Raw genomic sequence first — 18,821 nt, 5'->3', positions numbered from 1 at the left:
GAAAATCGGACTCGAGGTAGGCAGGCAGATGAGTCGACGCTGTAAGGGTTTATTTTTTAGAATAGCCGAAAAAAACTTTTGCTTCTGAAAAGTTTTACATTTTCCTTTAATTCAATTAATACTATCTGTTTGTAGCCTTGCTGTGTAAACTGCACTACATATATTGTGACAGTCTATTTTCTTTTTACATAATATGGTTTGTATATTATTCATAAGTCTGATAAGGAATGTTTGCTAGCCCAATCAAATGTGTGTTTGATAATATAAAAAGAATGAAAATATTTTTTATATTTAATGTTTTTTTCACGTAAAACGTGATATATCGTTATTTATCTATATATTAAAACGTAAAGCAAAAACTTTATACCCTTTTTACGAAATTTGCGCGGACAAATGAGTATGACATTTCCGACACTTATAGAGCAGGAGTTCATTTGTGTAGTGTGAGTGCATTTTTTTTTAATTCTTTATATATAAAATTCAAAGTCCTGACTGACTGATAATCAACGTACAGCCTTTTACACAAACGGCACAGAGTACAGACACAGCCAGCACGTGCTTGTGTGTAGATACACAAGCACGCTTATTCGATAAAGACATTACTAACTTATAATGCACCCTTGACGAAATCTGTGATTATAGAAGTATAATCTTTGACAACGGAGCCTTAAAAGTTTTCAAACTTATAATTTAAATTAATTCTATTAGAATTTTGACCACTAGGCGACCACGTGTTATTATAATTACCTCAGCTCTATACGGTTCGAAGAGCGAAGAAGCCATATTACCAGCGACGCCGCTACCAAGATATATCGACGCTATTCTCACTGGGCCCGCCATCTTCTCTAGATCTCTCATGAAGAGCCACTGGAGTGCTAATGTTGCTGCTAGATGCAAAAGGCCTGCGTGCACGAACAATGATGTCCAGGCTCGATAAAGTTGGTCGGGACGACGACGGCGCATAAACGGTAACATTCCGCAGACGTCATCTAGACAAGACACCTGTAACGAAGGTATTAGTATATATAAGTCCAAACAAATATTATAAATGTCAAAGTGTCTGTGTTTGATAGGCAATCAAGTTTGCTCTTTGGAGATGGACATAGGATCCTTTTTTATTCCGGAAAAGAACTGTGGTATAACCGATTTTATTTTGCATAAAAATAGCTTGCATCTTGGATATGGACATTTTATACCGGTAATACTGAATTTAACTTATTCTGCTCATTCTCTAATACTCAGGTTTATTGTACAAATGTTAAATTTTTGTTTTTGTATGGGATAATAAAAGCGTTACATCTGTGAAAAAGTTTCTATGCTAGGTAGTACTTTTAAAGTGGATATGCATTTTCTAAATGTGTAACCTTGAAATAATTCCAATTATGATGCAGCTTGCAGGAAAAACGAACGGCAAAAAGTTCGGTTCGTTTAGGGGCCGTGGAAAAGTGAGTCGATTAAAATTTATAGTTTCAAACTATATAATACCTGTAGTTAACGCAAATAATATGCCAAATGAAAGTAGAAAAATAGTAGGAAAAGTATAAAAATTTTAAACCAGCTATACTCACTTGTGAACATAACGAAGCTTCTTCGTGAAAATAACCCTTAACAAAATCGCAGTGCTCCCTCGTAGTGATGACGCACTGTCCATGGACCCCTATACAACACGGATGACCGATGACTTCACACGCCATATGCTCTGCAGCGTGACCAGCTCGGCCGGCAGCCGCTGAACCGTCTATAACTGACTTGCGACAGATCGGCCATTTTGTAATATCATCTGGCCATTCGTGAGGTGCTATCGACCGCGGCGCTTCGCAAAATCTGCAATTTAAAACATTGTTTTAAACATTTTTTTGTTCCTATCATTTGAAAGCAACTAAAATAAGGTAAATTCTAGCCAAAAAACCTACACTTTTATATACATTATACCACTCTTTTGTTAAGTCTCAGACGAGCCAGAAAACTGATATCACATAAAACAAAACGGCGTTTTTCAATTATAGTTTCGAGTATTTTTGGATCAGCTGGTGCTCGTTCTATTGCTACTGGACTAAGAATTGACGGCTGGGCTATTCAAAAGCATCGCTCCTTTAATTCCAACTTGGAATATTTAGGTAATTATTAGCAACTAATTATCATTTTTATTTACAACATTTTGATATGGTAACAATCAACATCGATAATTCTTAAGATCCAATCTATATCGTAAAACCCTATGATTTCTGACAATCCTAATATTATTCCGCACAAAAATATTTAATGTGTAAAAAAGATAAGCTTATGGTATGAATTACGACGGTATAATGTTATATTGTAACTCACTTAGGATCCAATCCACAGACTGAACCCGATATTCGACCACCTGGACCAGATTCGCCAGAAGACCACTTCTTCCACGTAGATATTGTGTTCTGAAATACGTAGAATAGAAATGTAACATAATATGTAGTGTAATAAATACGAGTAAGCAATATTAACTTAATATATGTTAACATTCAGGTTTTATAATTTTCCCACAAACGGTTTAATAAATTAACGGCTTACCTTTGATACTAATCCTCTAATCTGTTGTTTGCATGTAAAGGATTTAAAATGTTAATATACGGAATTTTTGTTACCTACTACTAACTAGAAATTAAAATATTTTATCCTGAAACTTTTCGTTTTAAAGTTCGTTTTACATTTTCTGGTGAATAATTTCGTAAACATTTTTGTAATTCTAAATTGAGGACACGGTAGGGTTCAAATCTACTATTTCCTAAGGGCTAGAACCATGAGGTTTTCTACGAAGGAATAAATTCTAAAACGTTTTATAAAAACATATACCTACTAAAAACAATAAGAGTATTTTGTAGGTACAATCTAGGTAAGATGGATCCTTTTAAAATGTAAAATATAAAAAGAGAAATCGTTGGAAGAGCAACTGCTGCGTTTTTTCGCGGTAGAATCTAGTTTCAGAACCGGCAGAGTCACTATAAATATAGTAAGCCTACTTGAAATTAATGAATTTAGAATTTTACAGTAACGCTATATTGCTCGGTAGCTTGTGTAGTTAGTAACTAGCTACGAGAGGAGCCTCCCACACGACCAGGCCAGAAATAAATCTGAAATTTAAAATTCCCAAACTGGCCCTGCCGGCGATTAAACCCCGGACCTACCACTTATAAGACCAAATCAGTATTTGCATTAGGATGGTTAAATAACATCTACGACCCCCTAAGTGAGCGTGACATAAAACTGTTATCTCTTTAGACATTGAAATACTTAACGACCATCCGGTAACTTATAAAAGTAAAAAGAATTTTTAACAGTTTACCGAACAGTCAGCCTTTGAAGACTGCACACAGCCCGAATCATCGTTCCGTATGCAGCACGCCGTGTCTCTCTCCCTTCTTGCTGAAGCAGCTATCGCTCTTGCTATCCTCGCGTCCTTCCGCATGCATGGTGCAAACTTAGCTCCTAAATGTATAAGATCGGCTGCCCTGGGTCCCAGCCAAAACGACGCTGGTTCTTCCCACTCAACCTGTGAAAACATTACGCAAATTGGTTTTAATCATCATTATCATCATGTTGGCAGCCCTTTCAGGCATAACCAAGCTCAAGGATCAGAGCGTTGATTATTTTGCCCATTATTATATATATTTTGGTATTGTGGGTTCATCCTATCGCCACAGAAATGTGAACCACTTTACCAAATATTCTTACCTAATAGTTTTAATTTAAAACATTAATAAAGAATTGGTAAGGATACTGAAGGTACATGCAGGCTAAGCCGCGAGGACTAACAGACTGATATTCTAAATCAAAGCTCTCAATTCGATTACAACTCTAAAAGTGTACACTAATTTCTTTGAGCTCTCGAGCGTAGTTTTCGTGATAATTAGAACTCGAATGGGCCGATACAAAGTTCACTATTATCATTTTCTTAATCAGGCTCAACAATATTGTCATTATTTTTGATTCCTATTTTAGAATATTACAATTTACTGAGTTGTTTCTTACCGATACCTTACCGATTTAAAAATACGAGATTAAACCATAACTATGCTATGTACTTCTTTACTAATATTTCAAACAAGGTTTAGGAAAATAAGTTTTGATACTTACGGCAAGAGCTTATAAAAGTATAGTTTGATAAAAAATGTTTTCAGTTTAAACTAGGAACAAACTAATGTTGCATATTTAGTTTATGAAACATCCAGTCGCCTTCCCAGGTGTTCTCACATTAAATGTTGTAATGTGCCTCGCCTAAAAGCTTTACGTTGTCATCGTGCGCCATTTAAAACTGTACTAAGAAAGGAGTTCTGAGTTGCGGTATTACTACTCCCGCGGGCTGCATACAAGTAACGTAGCTCTATACCTTTGTACTATAAAACTAAAATGTTAAGTTTCCTTAATGTTATACTTAGCCACAGAAGAAAGACTATCCTTACTTAACAATTTACATTATCTTCGACCTAACTATCTTGAACCGAGTTTTGAACAATACTTTACTTTTCCCATGCACATTTATAATAAAAGTTCATTTAAAAGAGTGTTTCGAGGTAGCAGCGTTCAGTGCTTTTTGCAGGCTAAACATAATAACAGGTTGCACGTTCCTGCCAGTCGTTCGATGGCGTATGGTAACTTATCTAAGGTAATATTAGTAAATCACTGGAATGAATTTCCCAGAGATAAGATAGCCACAGACAGTAAACATTTTTAAAAATAGCTTAAAATAATTTTATTTATCTAATATGATATGTGTTTATAAATATAATAATCTTTTTAATAGTGTTTTTTATTTTTGAGAATAAAAAGAAGCATTGTTAAGAATTTAAGAATTAAAAATGAAAAAGAATAAATGATAGAAATTATCTTTATTTCAGGCCTAGTCTATAGTTATCTATACTAGGCCTAGTTATCTATACTACATTTAAAAATTATATAATAAGAGAAAAAAAAATAGCAATATACAATATGAAACTAAAGTTATATGTGTTATTTATACTACGTGTAAATGAAAACCGAAATAATACTTCAAAGGCTTCAGAGGTACATTATGTACTGTCTCTGAGACTAATCTGTGAAACCGAAAACCTAATAGGTTTCAGTTAACCACTGCCATAGTTTTAACTGAAATAAATCAGATGCAGCCCTAACATCACATGTAAAATTAAAATCATGACTCCCGTCACTTTATTAGACGTATTGGTTTTTTATCTTCAATAGGGTTGTCATAAGTAAACACATAAAATGTTTCGAATTCATTTGTATGGAAAAGTAAATATGCTTCTTTTTATTAATTATTTTTACAGGGTGATTCTTTATGAAATATACTTATGCTTCTTTCAATATTATTTCTTAATTCTGTTTCACGTTGAATATATATATACTAGCGGACCCCAGCGCCATCTGTCGGCCTGATTTGTGAATCTAAACCATCCAGGGTGCCACCCAAACGCATACCGAAAAATTCATTTAAATCGGTCCGGCCGTTTAGGAGGAGTTCAGTGACATACACACGCACACAAGAAATATATATATAAAGATATATATATATTAATATGTTATTAGGAAGATATTTTTTACATAGCAAACACATAGGTATTTAATAGGTGTGTAATTGTAAAACAATCCCATTGTTCATTGTCTACTGAAATAGTGTTTAAGTATGTTATAGCATGCAAGTATGTTTATAGTGGTGCTATGTACATGTAGACACGAATAGGTCCATTGAAAATAATACCTGCTGTAAACTAAGGCTCTTCACCAGCACCTGTCCGGAATGCGTATGCCTTCCAAAGCCGACTGGTCCGAAGCCGTAGCACAGCAGAGACAAGAGAAGCACCAGCGTTTGCACCGTGCTGACCCACCACGTGAAGTATGGCCTGTAGTCTGTGAGCTCGTCCAACTGTTGAGCTACTTCTTCTTGATGTGTGACTGATTTACGAAGGGATCGCCTGTAAAACAGAAACGTAATAAATTGTTACTGATTTCTTGACTATATTTTTTAGGGCAACAATCAACGGATGTAAGGGGATTTGTAGAGAGCATATTATACCAATAATGGACACTGACCTCCTCTCTTAGAGAGACGGATTTGGAGCTAAGAGCTCCACGATGTTCAACGCCAGTTGGAGAGCATCGCTTCTAATATTACAAATGTACAACATATTCGACTTAATCACTGCATAGATCGTGACAAAATTTCGATCAGATATATATCGGAGACGTTGTATAATAAATAAACTTCTGTGTACTTCGGTCATGACATTATTTAACATGTAAATAGCGTGCGTCCTAGAGACATACAAGATACATTTTAGCCCAGGAAACAGTTCCCACGGGATTTAAAAAATACCGTGAAAACACGGACGAAGTCACGGGCAACAGCTATTTCGTTCTCAATAAAAGTAAAATTATTGTAAACCAGCAATCAAAGGTTTCTTTTTCCCAGGCTGTTAAATGACCTTCCTGCTGAGTTTGGGAACACAAATGGTTTGCATTTGTGTCCTTAACTCAGTAGACAGTAACTCTTTAAAAAGAGGCATATAAAAGAGGCTTAGAGATGTTTTTGTGAGAGACTTGTTAATGCTAGTTAAATACCCATATGCAACTCCTTCATAAAACATTCATAAAACCCCACTTGTTTAGTAGGTAGGATATATACTACCTTCATATCCTACCTACTAAAACTTATAAGTCGAAATAGTTCCAATAGGATTTAATTTTTAACTACGTCATACTATTTTGCTTACAGAAAAAATATTTTATAAGGGATTTCTTAAAAGATAAAAAAGATTGGGTGTAAATTGCTCATAGTTTAATAGTAAATACTGTAAGATGGTGATAACATAAAAAGTTACGCGGCTAAGTGGGCTTTGTTGTGTTGTGTTGTTTTCGTGTTGTGGGTTCATCTTAGAAAAGGGTGCTTTTGGAACACTCGTAGCTTAAGGTTTAAGTTGGCAAACGAAGTTATCACCATTCCCTTACAATTATGTAAACATATTTGATTACTGAACTCACAAAGGTTGCTCTGTGGTACATTTGTTACATTGATAATGTTTAGTATGAAGGTTAGTAAAATATAGTTTATAATGTATGTTGATAGGTGCATCAGAATCTACGCTAGTGCATTAGGAAAAGGCCTGTGATACTAGTTGTAAGTCTAAAAATAAATAAATATTTGTATGAAAGCTTCATAAGTGCATGATAAGCCTACATGAATAAATAATTTTTGAATTTGAATTAATAAGAGAGCTGATCCCGTCAACAAACTGTTCTACAGTTCGACGGAATGTTTGTAATCTTACTATAGTTGTTGTTGTAAAATCAATAAAATAAAATAATAAATAAATAAGCGAAATAACTGTAAATAAATAAAAGTCACAGAGGGAAAATCGCAAACGTCTCATAAATAACACCCAATGCCATGTCCACGAGGTATTAATTTAAAAACCCATTACAGCAAGTTAAAATTGGAATTTCTGGTAAGCAGGGTAATAAATTGAGACAGGTGAATTATGTGCGGTTCAAAGTTCTTTTATTATTTAATTATTATTGCATACAACTAACTGCCTCGTTAGTCTAGTGGTGCGCGTGTTTCACTATGGATAACGGGGTCCAGCATTCGATAACTTAGTCTAAGAGAGTCTTCTCATTAATTTTAACCAGTATGATACGTTACACTTAGATAAAGGTGTAATGGGATATAAATAGGCCGAGAATGATGGTGATTATAGAGCATCATCATAAATAATATTAATAATATAGAGCATCTCATAAATAATAATATATTTATGAGATGCTCTATGATGATGCAATAATTGGATATATCTTTTGATATAAGATGAAAACAGAAGAGTTTAGTAGTACCTACCAGTTTTATTTTGATATTGTTGAAAGTTTATTTCAGAATGGTTTTAAAATTTATTTTTAGGATGTCAATGTATGTATATAAATTGTCATTTAAAATAAATTGGTGCTGCTTTAAGCACTGAACTCGGAATAGGTACTATCTAAATTCATTAGCGTTGTAAGAATATGACAACTAACTTAGTACTCTGAAGTACAGTGCAATTCGTTTCATAGCAAATATGGAGTATTGGATCCACCTTTTTGGCATAGTCACTCTTAACATACCTGTTCAAACAATTTTTCCGTTAAGGTAGGTCCTTAACGGAAAAAGTGTAAGTTATTCGAAAATTTTATAATTTCTAAAATTCGCAAACAACAAACCAAAAGTTATTCCCGTTTAAAGAATACATAATATCTTTCCACGCGCGGCAGAATATTGAACAAGCTATAAAATTTAAAACAGATTAACCCACACGAGTATTTTTTTCTTTTAAGAAACAACAGTAACTTTTATCTCATATCCGCATCGAACCCAAATCGTCCCACTGATGACCAAAAACCTAAATCGATGAATAAATAAATGAAGCCTATTCAGTCCAAATTAATATTACCATAATATAAAATGTTGTTCAAAATTTCTTCTTAATGTTCAAAGTATCGAAAATTTTATAAGCCTACTTTTTATTTCAAATTCAGTTTCCTTTATTTTTTCAACACAAAATATTTACCTTACAGTAACGTGTGAACCTGTTAGGGGTATGGCAGTTGTGTTGAAACCATAAAATATGACAAAACATACTTTTATTTAAAATGGATTCTGAACAGGTGAATTGATAGAGGGTTATCGGCCATTATGTTAACACCCTTACAATTTTACAACTGAATATTATAATTTAGCTATGACCCCGCGTCTACTTTGGGCCTTATTGCAATGTTCTATGCAGCCTAATACATTTCTCTATATACGGAATCATATAGGTGAATTATCAGTCTGGTTATATTTGATAAATTGAAACCTTCAATGTCATAAACTTAATAAGTCGCAAGTGACCGTCTCGGGGATCAATTAGGTACACACCTTAAAACATTAACGGATACTAATGAATAATAAATAAAAAAACTAAAAATACGGTAAAAAAATCATAACAATGGCCCAGTTAATCCGTTCCATTTCTACTATTCATTGGTATTTTTTTAAAGAAAGTTAAATGACTACTTTTGAGTTTTAAGCGGCACGGTACGGCGGCGGTATCAATCAAATCACAAACTTTTTGGTGGGTTCTATGCACCAAAAAAAACTAATAAACGAATAGATACTTCGTCTGATCTACTTCCTATCTAATGTAGAAAATATTTTTTTAAATTTTTATAAAACACCAGATGTTTTAAAACACAATTATTTTGAATATTGCCTATGTCCATTTTCTATATTCAATCTACCAGCAATCCATAGATTTATTACTTGGCAATGTTGTTATTGTCAAAAAATATCCATACAATTTAAAAAAAATAACTTTGCTTAGCCAATTATCAACAGATTACACATAGAATTTAAACATTGAAAATAGAAAACTGTAGATCTTAAAATTACTGTAGATCGGATAGATTACAGGAACTGTCGATGCACGATGTTAATAAAGTCACTGTATATACTTGAATGTTCCCAAATGAAATTTGATTGCTGTCGTGTAAATATGAATGCCAGATACAGGTAAGATTTCTAAAGACGGCTTAGGAGAGATTTGAGGTCGCTCTTTTATAATTATAGTGCGGATCGATAGCCAGAGTCGACGTCCAACGAGTAATCCTGAAAATGATTCTCCCACCGCAGACAGTACACTTTTTACTCTTTTTAAAGGTAGTTTCAGAGGAACAATATAGTCTGGTTTTTATTTACGATGAGAATTTCAATTTGAATGAGCGAACGAATGTGAAAACAGAGGGCAGCTAGTACTATACCTAATGTACTTTTCATATTAAAGTTGTTTATCTCTGTTTCTTGTCCACTGTTGGATATGGCATCGCCTTTGTTAGAGAATTCTGAATAGCAGGATATGTTGCCGCTTTCCATTGACCATTTTGATGTCATCTGTCCACCCATTCGGGGGTCTACCTTTTACCAGGTGCGAGGTCGCCATTCCAGTACCTTGGGATCCTACTAAACTATTAAGGTAAGGTATTCTTGATAGAATCCGCCTTCCGAACCGGTGGTGGAGTCAGTACAAACAGACATACTTGACGTTTCAAAAGTGCTTATATAAGTTACACCTGAAATAAATGAATTTGGAATTTTAGAATTTTTTGTTAACATTGATAAAAACAAAACCCCAAATTTCATCTACTTTGAACCTTTTAATAGTGCAAAAAGTGGATATTATTGCTTACTGCACACGTGAATAACGGTGCTAGTTTTTAAATCGGGTGTCCCAAAGAACCCGTTATCGATCACCCGACTTGAAAATACTTTAACTGACGAGTCAATCTTAGTAGATTGACTCGTAGTCATATAAAACTTATTTCTCCAAATTGTTGCTTCTTCCTTACTTGGTCGATAGTATGTACCACGAAAGTGTATTAATTTATTTATTTGTTATTACCGGCAAATAAAGCGAGTTAAAAACGTACCACGTCTTTTAAGCCTTTGCATTTATAGCATAATAAAGGAAGTAGAGATGCAGCACGTGTGAGCGAAACCATGGGCTAACCTAGACTTATGGTAGATAAAAATGAATGAATAAGGAAAAAAGTTTTTTTAAATAAAATAATAAAAAATACTTTTTATGGGAATTGCCAAATAGATTGCGTTCTTTGGCCGGCAAGAAGTTCATACGGTCATCCAGTAGATAATTTATAAATAAGTCCTACAAGGCCGCCGCCACCGCCGCAGACAATCTAACGCGAGCTCTACTCGAAGGGTTTGACAAGGGTGAAAATGTAATTGCCACTTTACGAGTGTTTTTTTTATTTCCATTACTAGTAAGCTCTTAGCCAAAATCCCACCTACGCGATGATGAACTCTAAGATCGCCTGTTGGCACCTGTATGATAGTTTTATTAAGCCCATACTCCAAATCTGTCAAAGGTTTCTATGCAGCATTGTACCGGAACGTTTTAGCTTAGAGGCACGTCTTTTGGGTAATAACTAGCCATGGCCGAAGCCTCCCACCAAAATAGAATATAGAAAATCCAGAAATTGTAAATCACTAGGTGCTTGGTAATTTAAAGTCGCACTTTGAGATGATGATAACAAGAAGTCTAACAGGGTAAGTACGTTCTGCATTTCTTAGACCAAAGCGTGTTTGGAACTATGAAAATATTAAGCTTACAGATGTAATTTTAAGCTTAAAAATGTAGTTATTATAATTATTTCATGATCGCTCCATTAGAGCTTTAGGTATCAGGAAAGATTGAATTTAAAATAATTAATTCTTAATTAATATTTATTATTCTTACGGCCGATTTCACCAACCCCCATGTTTGTTACGTCAGCGACCCGTGAGCATTGTTTACAAGTGTTCAGATAATAACTTACTTATTCTAACATTTATATTGAAATAACATTAATAGTTTAAAAACACGCTTTCCTGAAAATCCTAATTAAAAAGAAGGATAATGGGCAAGCTAATTAAATTATTACATTTTTGAAACGTTTTGACGAGTGAAAAACACATTCAAAGATTACGTTACTAATACTTATACAAGGTTAATAAAACATTCAATAATAATCCTATTTTTTGGCTATTAAGAATTCATATTTGTCTTTACCTAAAAACAGTTTGCTTTCGTATGTATGTGTCCACAAAGTTAAAGAAGTAGTTACTCGAGAGATTCAATTAAAATTAATACATTACGTTTTATTTTTATAAAAATAAGTTCTTTTAATACTTTTTATCCCTAAGTTTGAATGGTACCGGGAATGCTATAAGTATATAACGGTAGAAGTTTTAGCTATTATTTGTATGCTACTAAGGATCCATTAATTTGCCTCAATACACCATGCGACCATTGATTGCATAATTGAGTTTTCGCTAATTACGTAAACGTGTAGCGTGTTAAGTAGCGTGCAACTAAGTAGACTCAATAATGACAGCTACGCCTGCTTGCATAATAATATCAATTAATCACCAAAATCAATTTTTTAAAAAGAACAACTTGATTTTAAAGCATTATAATATAAATGACGATGTATACTGGGACTTATTAGACACTCGCATTTTTTTAAAAATTACGCACGAACGAATAGTTTTTCCGCGATGTCCATCTCCATGAATGGAAACTATATGTGAGATAAATATTTATCAAGTATATAATATGCTGTAAAGTTCGCATAACGCTCATAACTCCATAAAATAGTTTTGTAAATACAGTTTTATAGATATTGTAATCTTGCTGTTCCCTATAAGTTTAACTATTACTAGGGTCGCAACAAAATGTTATGTTGAAGCATATTATGTTCCGAGCCATAGTTACAGGCGTAAACTCCCCTCCCACCAAGTAGCGATAGTCGATAGCGATGGTCTTTTAAGCTCACACATAATATGCTACAATGGGCAATTATTTTCTGGCAAAGAAAAACCAAATTATGCCCAATTGGAATACCCTTTTAATTTCAAACTATTTTGGACATAAATTATGTTATTGTGACATAATTCAAGTAATAGATTCGAACAGTGGCCAGTGATGACTTACGGATCTGAAACGTTGTCACTTACGGGCCTCGTATAAAGGCTCGGAGTCACTCAGCGGGCGATGGAGAGAGCTATGCTAGAAGGATCTCTACGTGATAAAATCAAGAATGAGGATATCCGTAGAAGAACTAGAGTTACCGACTTAGCTCAGCGAGTTGCGAAGCAGAAGTGGCAATGGGCGGAACACATAGCTCGGAGAACCGTTGGACGATGGGGTGGAAAGGAATGGCGACCCCACACCGTTAAACGCAATGTTGGTCAGTCCCCCATCATGGTGAACAGACTACACCAAACGTGTGGTAGCCGCTGGAAACATGCGGCCCAGGACCGTGGGTCCTAAGTGACGATGATAATGATGATGCTGAGTGTGGCTTAGTTAGACATAACTTCTTAATGTCTCTATTAACGTTGTGAGATCCACCAAAGACCAAATTTTTTTATCAGACCAACCATCGCACGCGAATGAAACAGCGCGTTTGGCTGAAAGTGTAGCTTTATAAAGGTGGAAGAATTTTTAAATCCGTTTAGTACTTTTTTAATTTATTCATTAAATCTTCTTCGCAGATGCTTCATCTGGACAGACTTGTCGTCACTAAGATTTTGTGACTTACATAGTTACACCAACACAATATACATAATACAAAAAATCTTAGCTTTGTTTGTTTGATGGTATTTGACATTCTATTCAGAAAAAAAATATTTTAAATTCGAAAATATGAGATACTTTAGGAACTAAAGGAAACTTTTATGTGAATATTATAAGTACCAAGAACGCAAAGTTAACATTATGTATTTTCATAACGCATAGTTTATTCCAATTCCGAAAGACGTTTACCATAATAATTACTTAGAAAAATTCGTAAAAGTATGCCTGCTTTTACGAGGAAGTAGCATGAAACAAATTAGTTATAAGAATGATTTTTTTGTACACAATAAATAGTTCTTGAGTTATAATAAAGTTTGTCGATTTATTCATTTTTGCTCGTTAAAATCACTGAGTTCGATTTCCGATACACACGTCTTTCTTTTTGGAATTACGTTTTTAATTTAAGGTTTTAGGTTTCCTCACGTCGGTTTTAGGTTCACGTTATGTATATGACTGTCTATTTTATCGAAAGTTAACAAGGTTACAGGCGGACCAACCAATGGGCACAGACAGTATTAGATTAGCATTAGCATAGAGTTACGTATGCATTACGTTATTGTTATTATAACCACGAATTAAATGACTCTTTAATTCTACTTACCTTAGTTGAAGTCTAACGGCCTTAATAAACTTGACAAAACGTTGCAATAATCATGCAGTCTTTTGTTACACTTCAACTGACAGCACTTTTCAAATGTCAAAGCGTAAACAAATTCTGTAAAAAGCTATTCCAACGCTATGTTTATAAGTACTATAGGTATGAAGATATTATAAAACTTGTTTATACCCATCTTTTAAACGAACTACGTATGTTCCGAACTTTTCATTATATAAAATTCACAAATAACAGCAAAAGTTTTCCATGCTCCAGGAATATATTACAATAACTTCCGCGCCGTAAAGAAAATGAACCGAGTTATGAAATTTAAAACAGATTATTCTTATTTTAATAATTCTTTTAGGTATCGCTGAATACTTTCGAAGAATAAAATTTAAAAAGAATACAAAAATTACTGGTAGAACTTATTAATTTTTATGTTTTTATTCCTGGTAGATTTATATTGGGACTTTTAGTACAGCTTTTATATATATATTTTTTGTATTATTTTTTAGCTACATCAAAACATCGTATTAAATTTAAAAGCCCAATAGTATAACCGTGGAAGTTCGGTTATGTATTATTTACAGTAACAAAAGGAATGACGTCACACGATGTTTTAGTTTTCCAGTACAGTATAGGCAAATGGATTTCAGCACGACATTATAATCCCACTGAGCTAAATGCAAACTTTAGTTACCTATTGATAAATGCAATAATGGGTTGTCGAGAGAGTGGTAATTAAATTAGTTTTTAGTAAATAAAAAAACAAACAAGGTATTAATATAACTGGTTTACGTTATAAATCAGTAATGTAACTGTTTTACAGTATTATGTTTCAAGATTCTCATAATCATCCACCTTTGCATTCATAACATGGGTTGAAGTGATTTCAACCATTTTGTACAGTTTATACAGTTATAACCAAACGTTGGTAATAGTAAGAAAGAAACAGTTCTTTAGTACACGAATACATGCTCCCGAGGGTTGCAATCTCTAGTTAGAGTTAGAAAATTGTTGCTCACCCCTGAGAATTTCTTGTTAAAAACCTAGGACTCGTAATCTATGACCTCGTGTTCCGTAGTCAAAAGTGCTAACCACTAGACAGGGAGAACGTCACGTAATTTTCAAGATGGCTCCCTGCAGTTACGTCATGGGCACAATGATTGCATAATTAACATGCACTTTAGATACGTGATCATTGCAGTCGCTTAACAAGTCTGCGACTAAGTAGGTAGAATACAAATACCTGGCAGCATGCATGTTCGCATAAAAAAATCAATACTTGTTACTATTTTTATTCGTGTTACTGCGGAAATAGGTATAACGAGCCGTTATCGCCCATGTAATGGCGCATTTTTATGCTTTTCAGTTCTCGAGGATATTCCTATAATTTTAGGATTAAAAGAATAGGATTTAAAAAATACAGAAACATAATTACAATACGCCACGTCACGTTCTTGAAAATCCGGCTGAACTTGATATGCTATTTTTCTCACACTAGCGTGCATTTGGAAACCTTGTCGCTTTCGTTTTAAGTTAACAAATTAAATTTCGAACACTAAATGGTTTAATATCTTGTTGGTTTGCACGGATAGACTAACCATCGAGGCGTCATCAGAAAGTGCAAACGAACGACTAACGAGCACGAAGCCAGGAGTTTAGCACCAGCGTTCGACCACTCCTGGAGGAATCGAGACGTCGACTTAGGGTATCAGATTTTTAGGACTAGAGTCTAGTACTACTGTGATAAGTCCCACGTCTGGCGTCAGAATTAGAGGACCTGGTCTTCGCAAACAGAGACGCTGGAAAGAATTTCAATGCGCTTAGAGATCTTATCGGACTATATTTGATCGCCTTGTCTTTAAGGTTGTGTTTAAGGCGTTTCCTAACCGGAGGTGCGCTGACTTTACTCAGCTCAATAAAAACGAGACAGATTTATATTGGACTCGTAAGCCCCATTTTAACTGTTTCTCAATTCTTAGCACTTTATAGATCTAATCCTGAGGCGTTTGAGATTGATAGCATAGATGTGATGTTGATAACATTACAATAGGTATGCATTGTGATTTTGGGCTTAGAATAATTAATTAGACTTAACTGGAGTGGCATGAAATCGATATATATGTTTGTTGCAATGTATGATTGCAATGTAGTCCTCTCACGTCTGAACAATGCGTAAGAGGTCATGAGTTCTATTTCCGGTTTTGACCCAAAATTGTTAGGTATTGGTGTGTCAGCAAAGAAATTAATAGTACCATACTAGTGTTAGAAAATCGTTATTCCCCACCGCCATGGCTCAAAGAGCACGTTACGGTATCAATCCGGAATTCTATCATTCACATGTGATAATAAATAATTAAACAATAAACACGCATTAGAGCATCGCTGTGTCTAAGCTCCAAATTATAAGAGAGGAGGCCTAGCATGGGTAGGAGACATTGTGTCCACGGAGAAAGAACAACACCCCACATTTTTATTCACTCTCCGAGCGCGCGTGTGTGAATGAACTAATATACGCGTTATATTGAACGCGACTTTACTTCTCCTTTTCCCTGCTGCCCTACTGAGGATGGTAAAAAACTAATTTTTCTAGGGGTCCCGTACGCAATCATATACCCCGCATGCCCCAAATGCCCCGCATGGTGACCCACGGGTAACCCCGTTGGGACTTTAGTCCAGCGGTGTACTGTTATAGGCAACTGACGAACCATGATAGCTTCATAGACTATATCAATATGAATAATCAATTTAAATAAATATAAATGAATTATCAATGAATATAATCAGGGGAAATTACATTGTTAGCTGCAGCTGCCGTGCAGAAGTGGCAAAATATTAGGCTGAGTTTGATGGTGTCTTATGTAATCGTTTGATAGTTCTTTTACCTGAAAAATCTTCCAACAACGCCCATTCCGAACTGCCTCCTATTTGAATTGTCTGCTAGAGGTTCGAGCATAGGAGTATGGATGCGGATTCCTCCAGCTCCCCACGACACGCTCCTGTCTGGTCTTCTATACTCCACATTCGAAGACCCGATAGGCGACCGAGCTCTGTAAAAAGATAAATGGAGTCAAATGTTGTTTTACTAATAGAAAAGTATAAATCCTAAACTAAAATCATTTGTATCTTCAGTTACGCTCAAATTGTTTAATACTTTTTTTAGTGCATTTAACAATCCAAAATAGGCACACTCGTTTCTTCTCTTAATCACCACAAATCAATAAACATGTTATCATCATTCATATATCAGCCAAAGGAAGTCCAAAGCTGGACTGAGGGCTGATGTAGAGATTTCAAATCGCTGCGATTTTATGCAGCTTGTATCCAGCGACTTCCTGCGACTGGGTTTATGTCTTCTGTCCACCTTGCATGGGTCTACAAAAATTGCGCTTTCCAGTGTGCTTAAGCCACTCCAACACGCCAGTGTGTGCTACATACAAATAAATATCAATAACACATTATTAGATAGCGTGATGAACTTCGTTCAATGTAAATTGATGTGATTGTAACTAGTGATTAATTAATTATAACGTTAATTAATATACGATTAATTTAATCCGAATGGCATCTACGAAGAGTAATCCGAAGTGCCATTGACATACAAAATTATTAATTTAATTTTTATCGATTTTCGATTGTTTCCGGTTTTCCTAAATTAATTTTTTTCTAAACTATCCCAGTCATGAGGTTCAAGTTTTTGCGGTTAAACGCACAGCAATTGTAATAATAATATATACATGCGCAAAGGCGGCCTTATCGCTTAAAGCGATCTCCGCCAGACAATCATACCGGAATTAATTAAAAACGATGCATCTGCGTGTCAGTGTTAAAGTACATTGACCATACACGGGCCATGGTTGTGTCAGGCAAAAATATACCTATTTAATAATTTAAATTAAATTTTTCTGCTTGGTATGTGCCCTATAGTTTAAATTACTGTCATTTTTGCGTACTTACTTGAATTTATTTCAGTCATTCTCATCTATACAATGACTAGATACTTAATTATATTTCCGCCGCAAAGCTAAAACTACCGCAGTGTTGTGTTTTGGAGCCCAGTAACTCTCATTATAGCGAACCTTACATATTAAAATAGTTTTTCTCTGAATATGGGGTTCCAATCAAAAACATATTTTTGTGAATGAAAAAAGAATAATCAAGCTTTATATTATGATACCATTTCTCGAGTTTCATACTGTGCTGGTCATTCTCCTTTTGCAATAAGATATCAGTTAACATTTAATAGATAAAATCTTAAGAGCACCCAGCGCGGCTAGCATGGGCCAGAGACTTTTTTCTCGACGGAGAAAGGACAATTTTGTCTGCTCCCACAGTTTTATTAAATCCCCGAGCATTGGCGCACGTATGGAAATAATATTAAAATAATATAAGATTAATAATAAACGGGTGTAAACTTCTCCTATTCTCTGTTGCCGTGCTTCGGCAGGTGGACACGTAAATTATATCCCTTGTCAGAGGATATAATCGGGGAGGAGAAAAATTTATCTCCTGTCTCGTAGCCTATGCAGTCTGGGCGTAGCATTTTTTTTATTTATTATTATTATGATAAAATATAGCTATACTAGAGATTATTTTTGGAATGTTTTGTGGTGTTCAATATCAACATTTATTTACCGTGTAAAAAAATCCCAATATCTCTTAATATAATTATTTATCTTTTTCTATATTTTGTGTATTAACTATCATTGACCATGCGTTTGCAATCTGCGTTGTGCTCGTTTTGATAAATAATTATGTGACCATTGTTTTCGTTATTTGTTTTTGTATTTTAGTATCGATATATTTTCCAAATAATAAGTTTTTATTTCACAAGAGAGAAAAGATTATCTTACCACCATTTTGTTAAAGTCAAAGGATGTACCTCTCTAAGTACCTAGCTCATACTCGGGTCTTAAAAGTATGTAGTGCCACGTCTGTTTTAATTTATATAAGAGAGTTCTTTCGGTGTATTTTTTGTGTACGTTGTAAAAAAATCTTGCAACAAACTACGAGTATGTTTGATTAAACAACCAACGAAGTATTTT

The 18,821-nt window shown here is 34.5% G+C and overlaps 1 protein-coding gene across 1 annotated transcript in view; it reads right to left on the bottom strand.

Moving 5' to 3' along the window:
- The window catches only part of LOC120629617 (inactive rhomboid protein 1), a 41,217-nt gene that overhangs the window by 2,118 nt on the left and 20,278 nt on the right, over window positions 1-18,821 (bottom strand). Inside the window, exons 4-10 of the mRNA XM_039898606.1 lie at window positions 16,662-16,826; window positions 5,732-5,945; window positions 3,320-3,526; window positions 2,548-2,568; window positions 2,326-2,414; window positions 1,569-1,824; window positions 748-1,002 (exon numbers count right to left, since the gene is read on the bottom strand). Of these exons, the coding sequence (XP_039754540.1) occupies window positions 748-1,002; window positions 1,569-1,824; window positions 2,326-2,414; window positions 2,548-2,568; window positions 3,320-3,526; window positions 5,732-5,945; window positions 16,662-16,826 (1,207 nt within the window). The remainder of the gene's footprint in view (window positions 1-747; window positions 1,003-1,568; window positions 1,825-2,325; window positions 2,415-2,547; window positions 2,569-3,319; window positions 3,527-5,731; window positions 5,946-16,661; window positions 16,827-18,821) is intronic.

Source organism: Pararge aegeria, chromosome 14, assembly GCF_905163445.1.
Source record: "Pararge aegeria chromosome 14, ilParAegt1.1, whole genome shotgun sequence".
In the NCBI taxonomy this organism is placed as follows: Eukaryota; Metazoa; Arthropoda; class Insecta; order Lepidoptera; family Nymphalidae; genus Pararge; species Pararge aegeria.
Note: the sequence above shows the minus strand (reverse complement) of the source record. Positions and strands in the feature narration are given on the sequence as shown.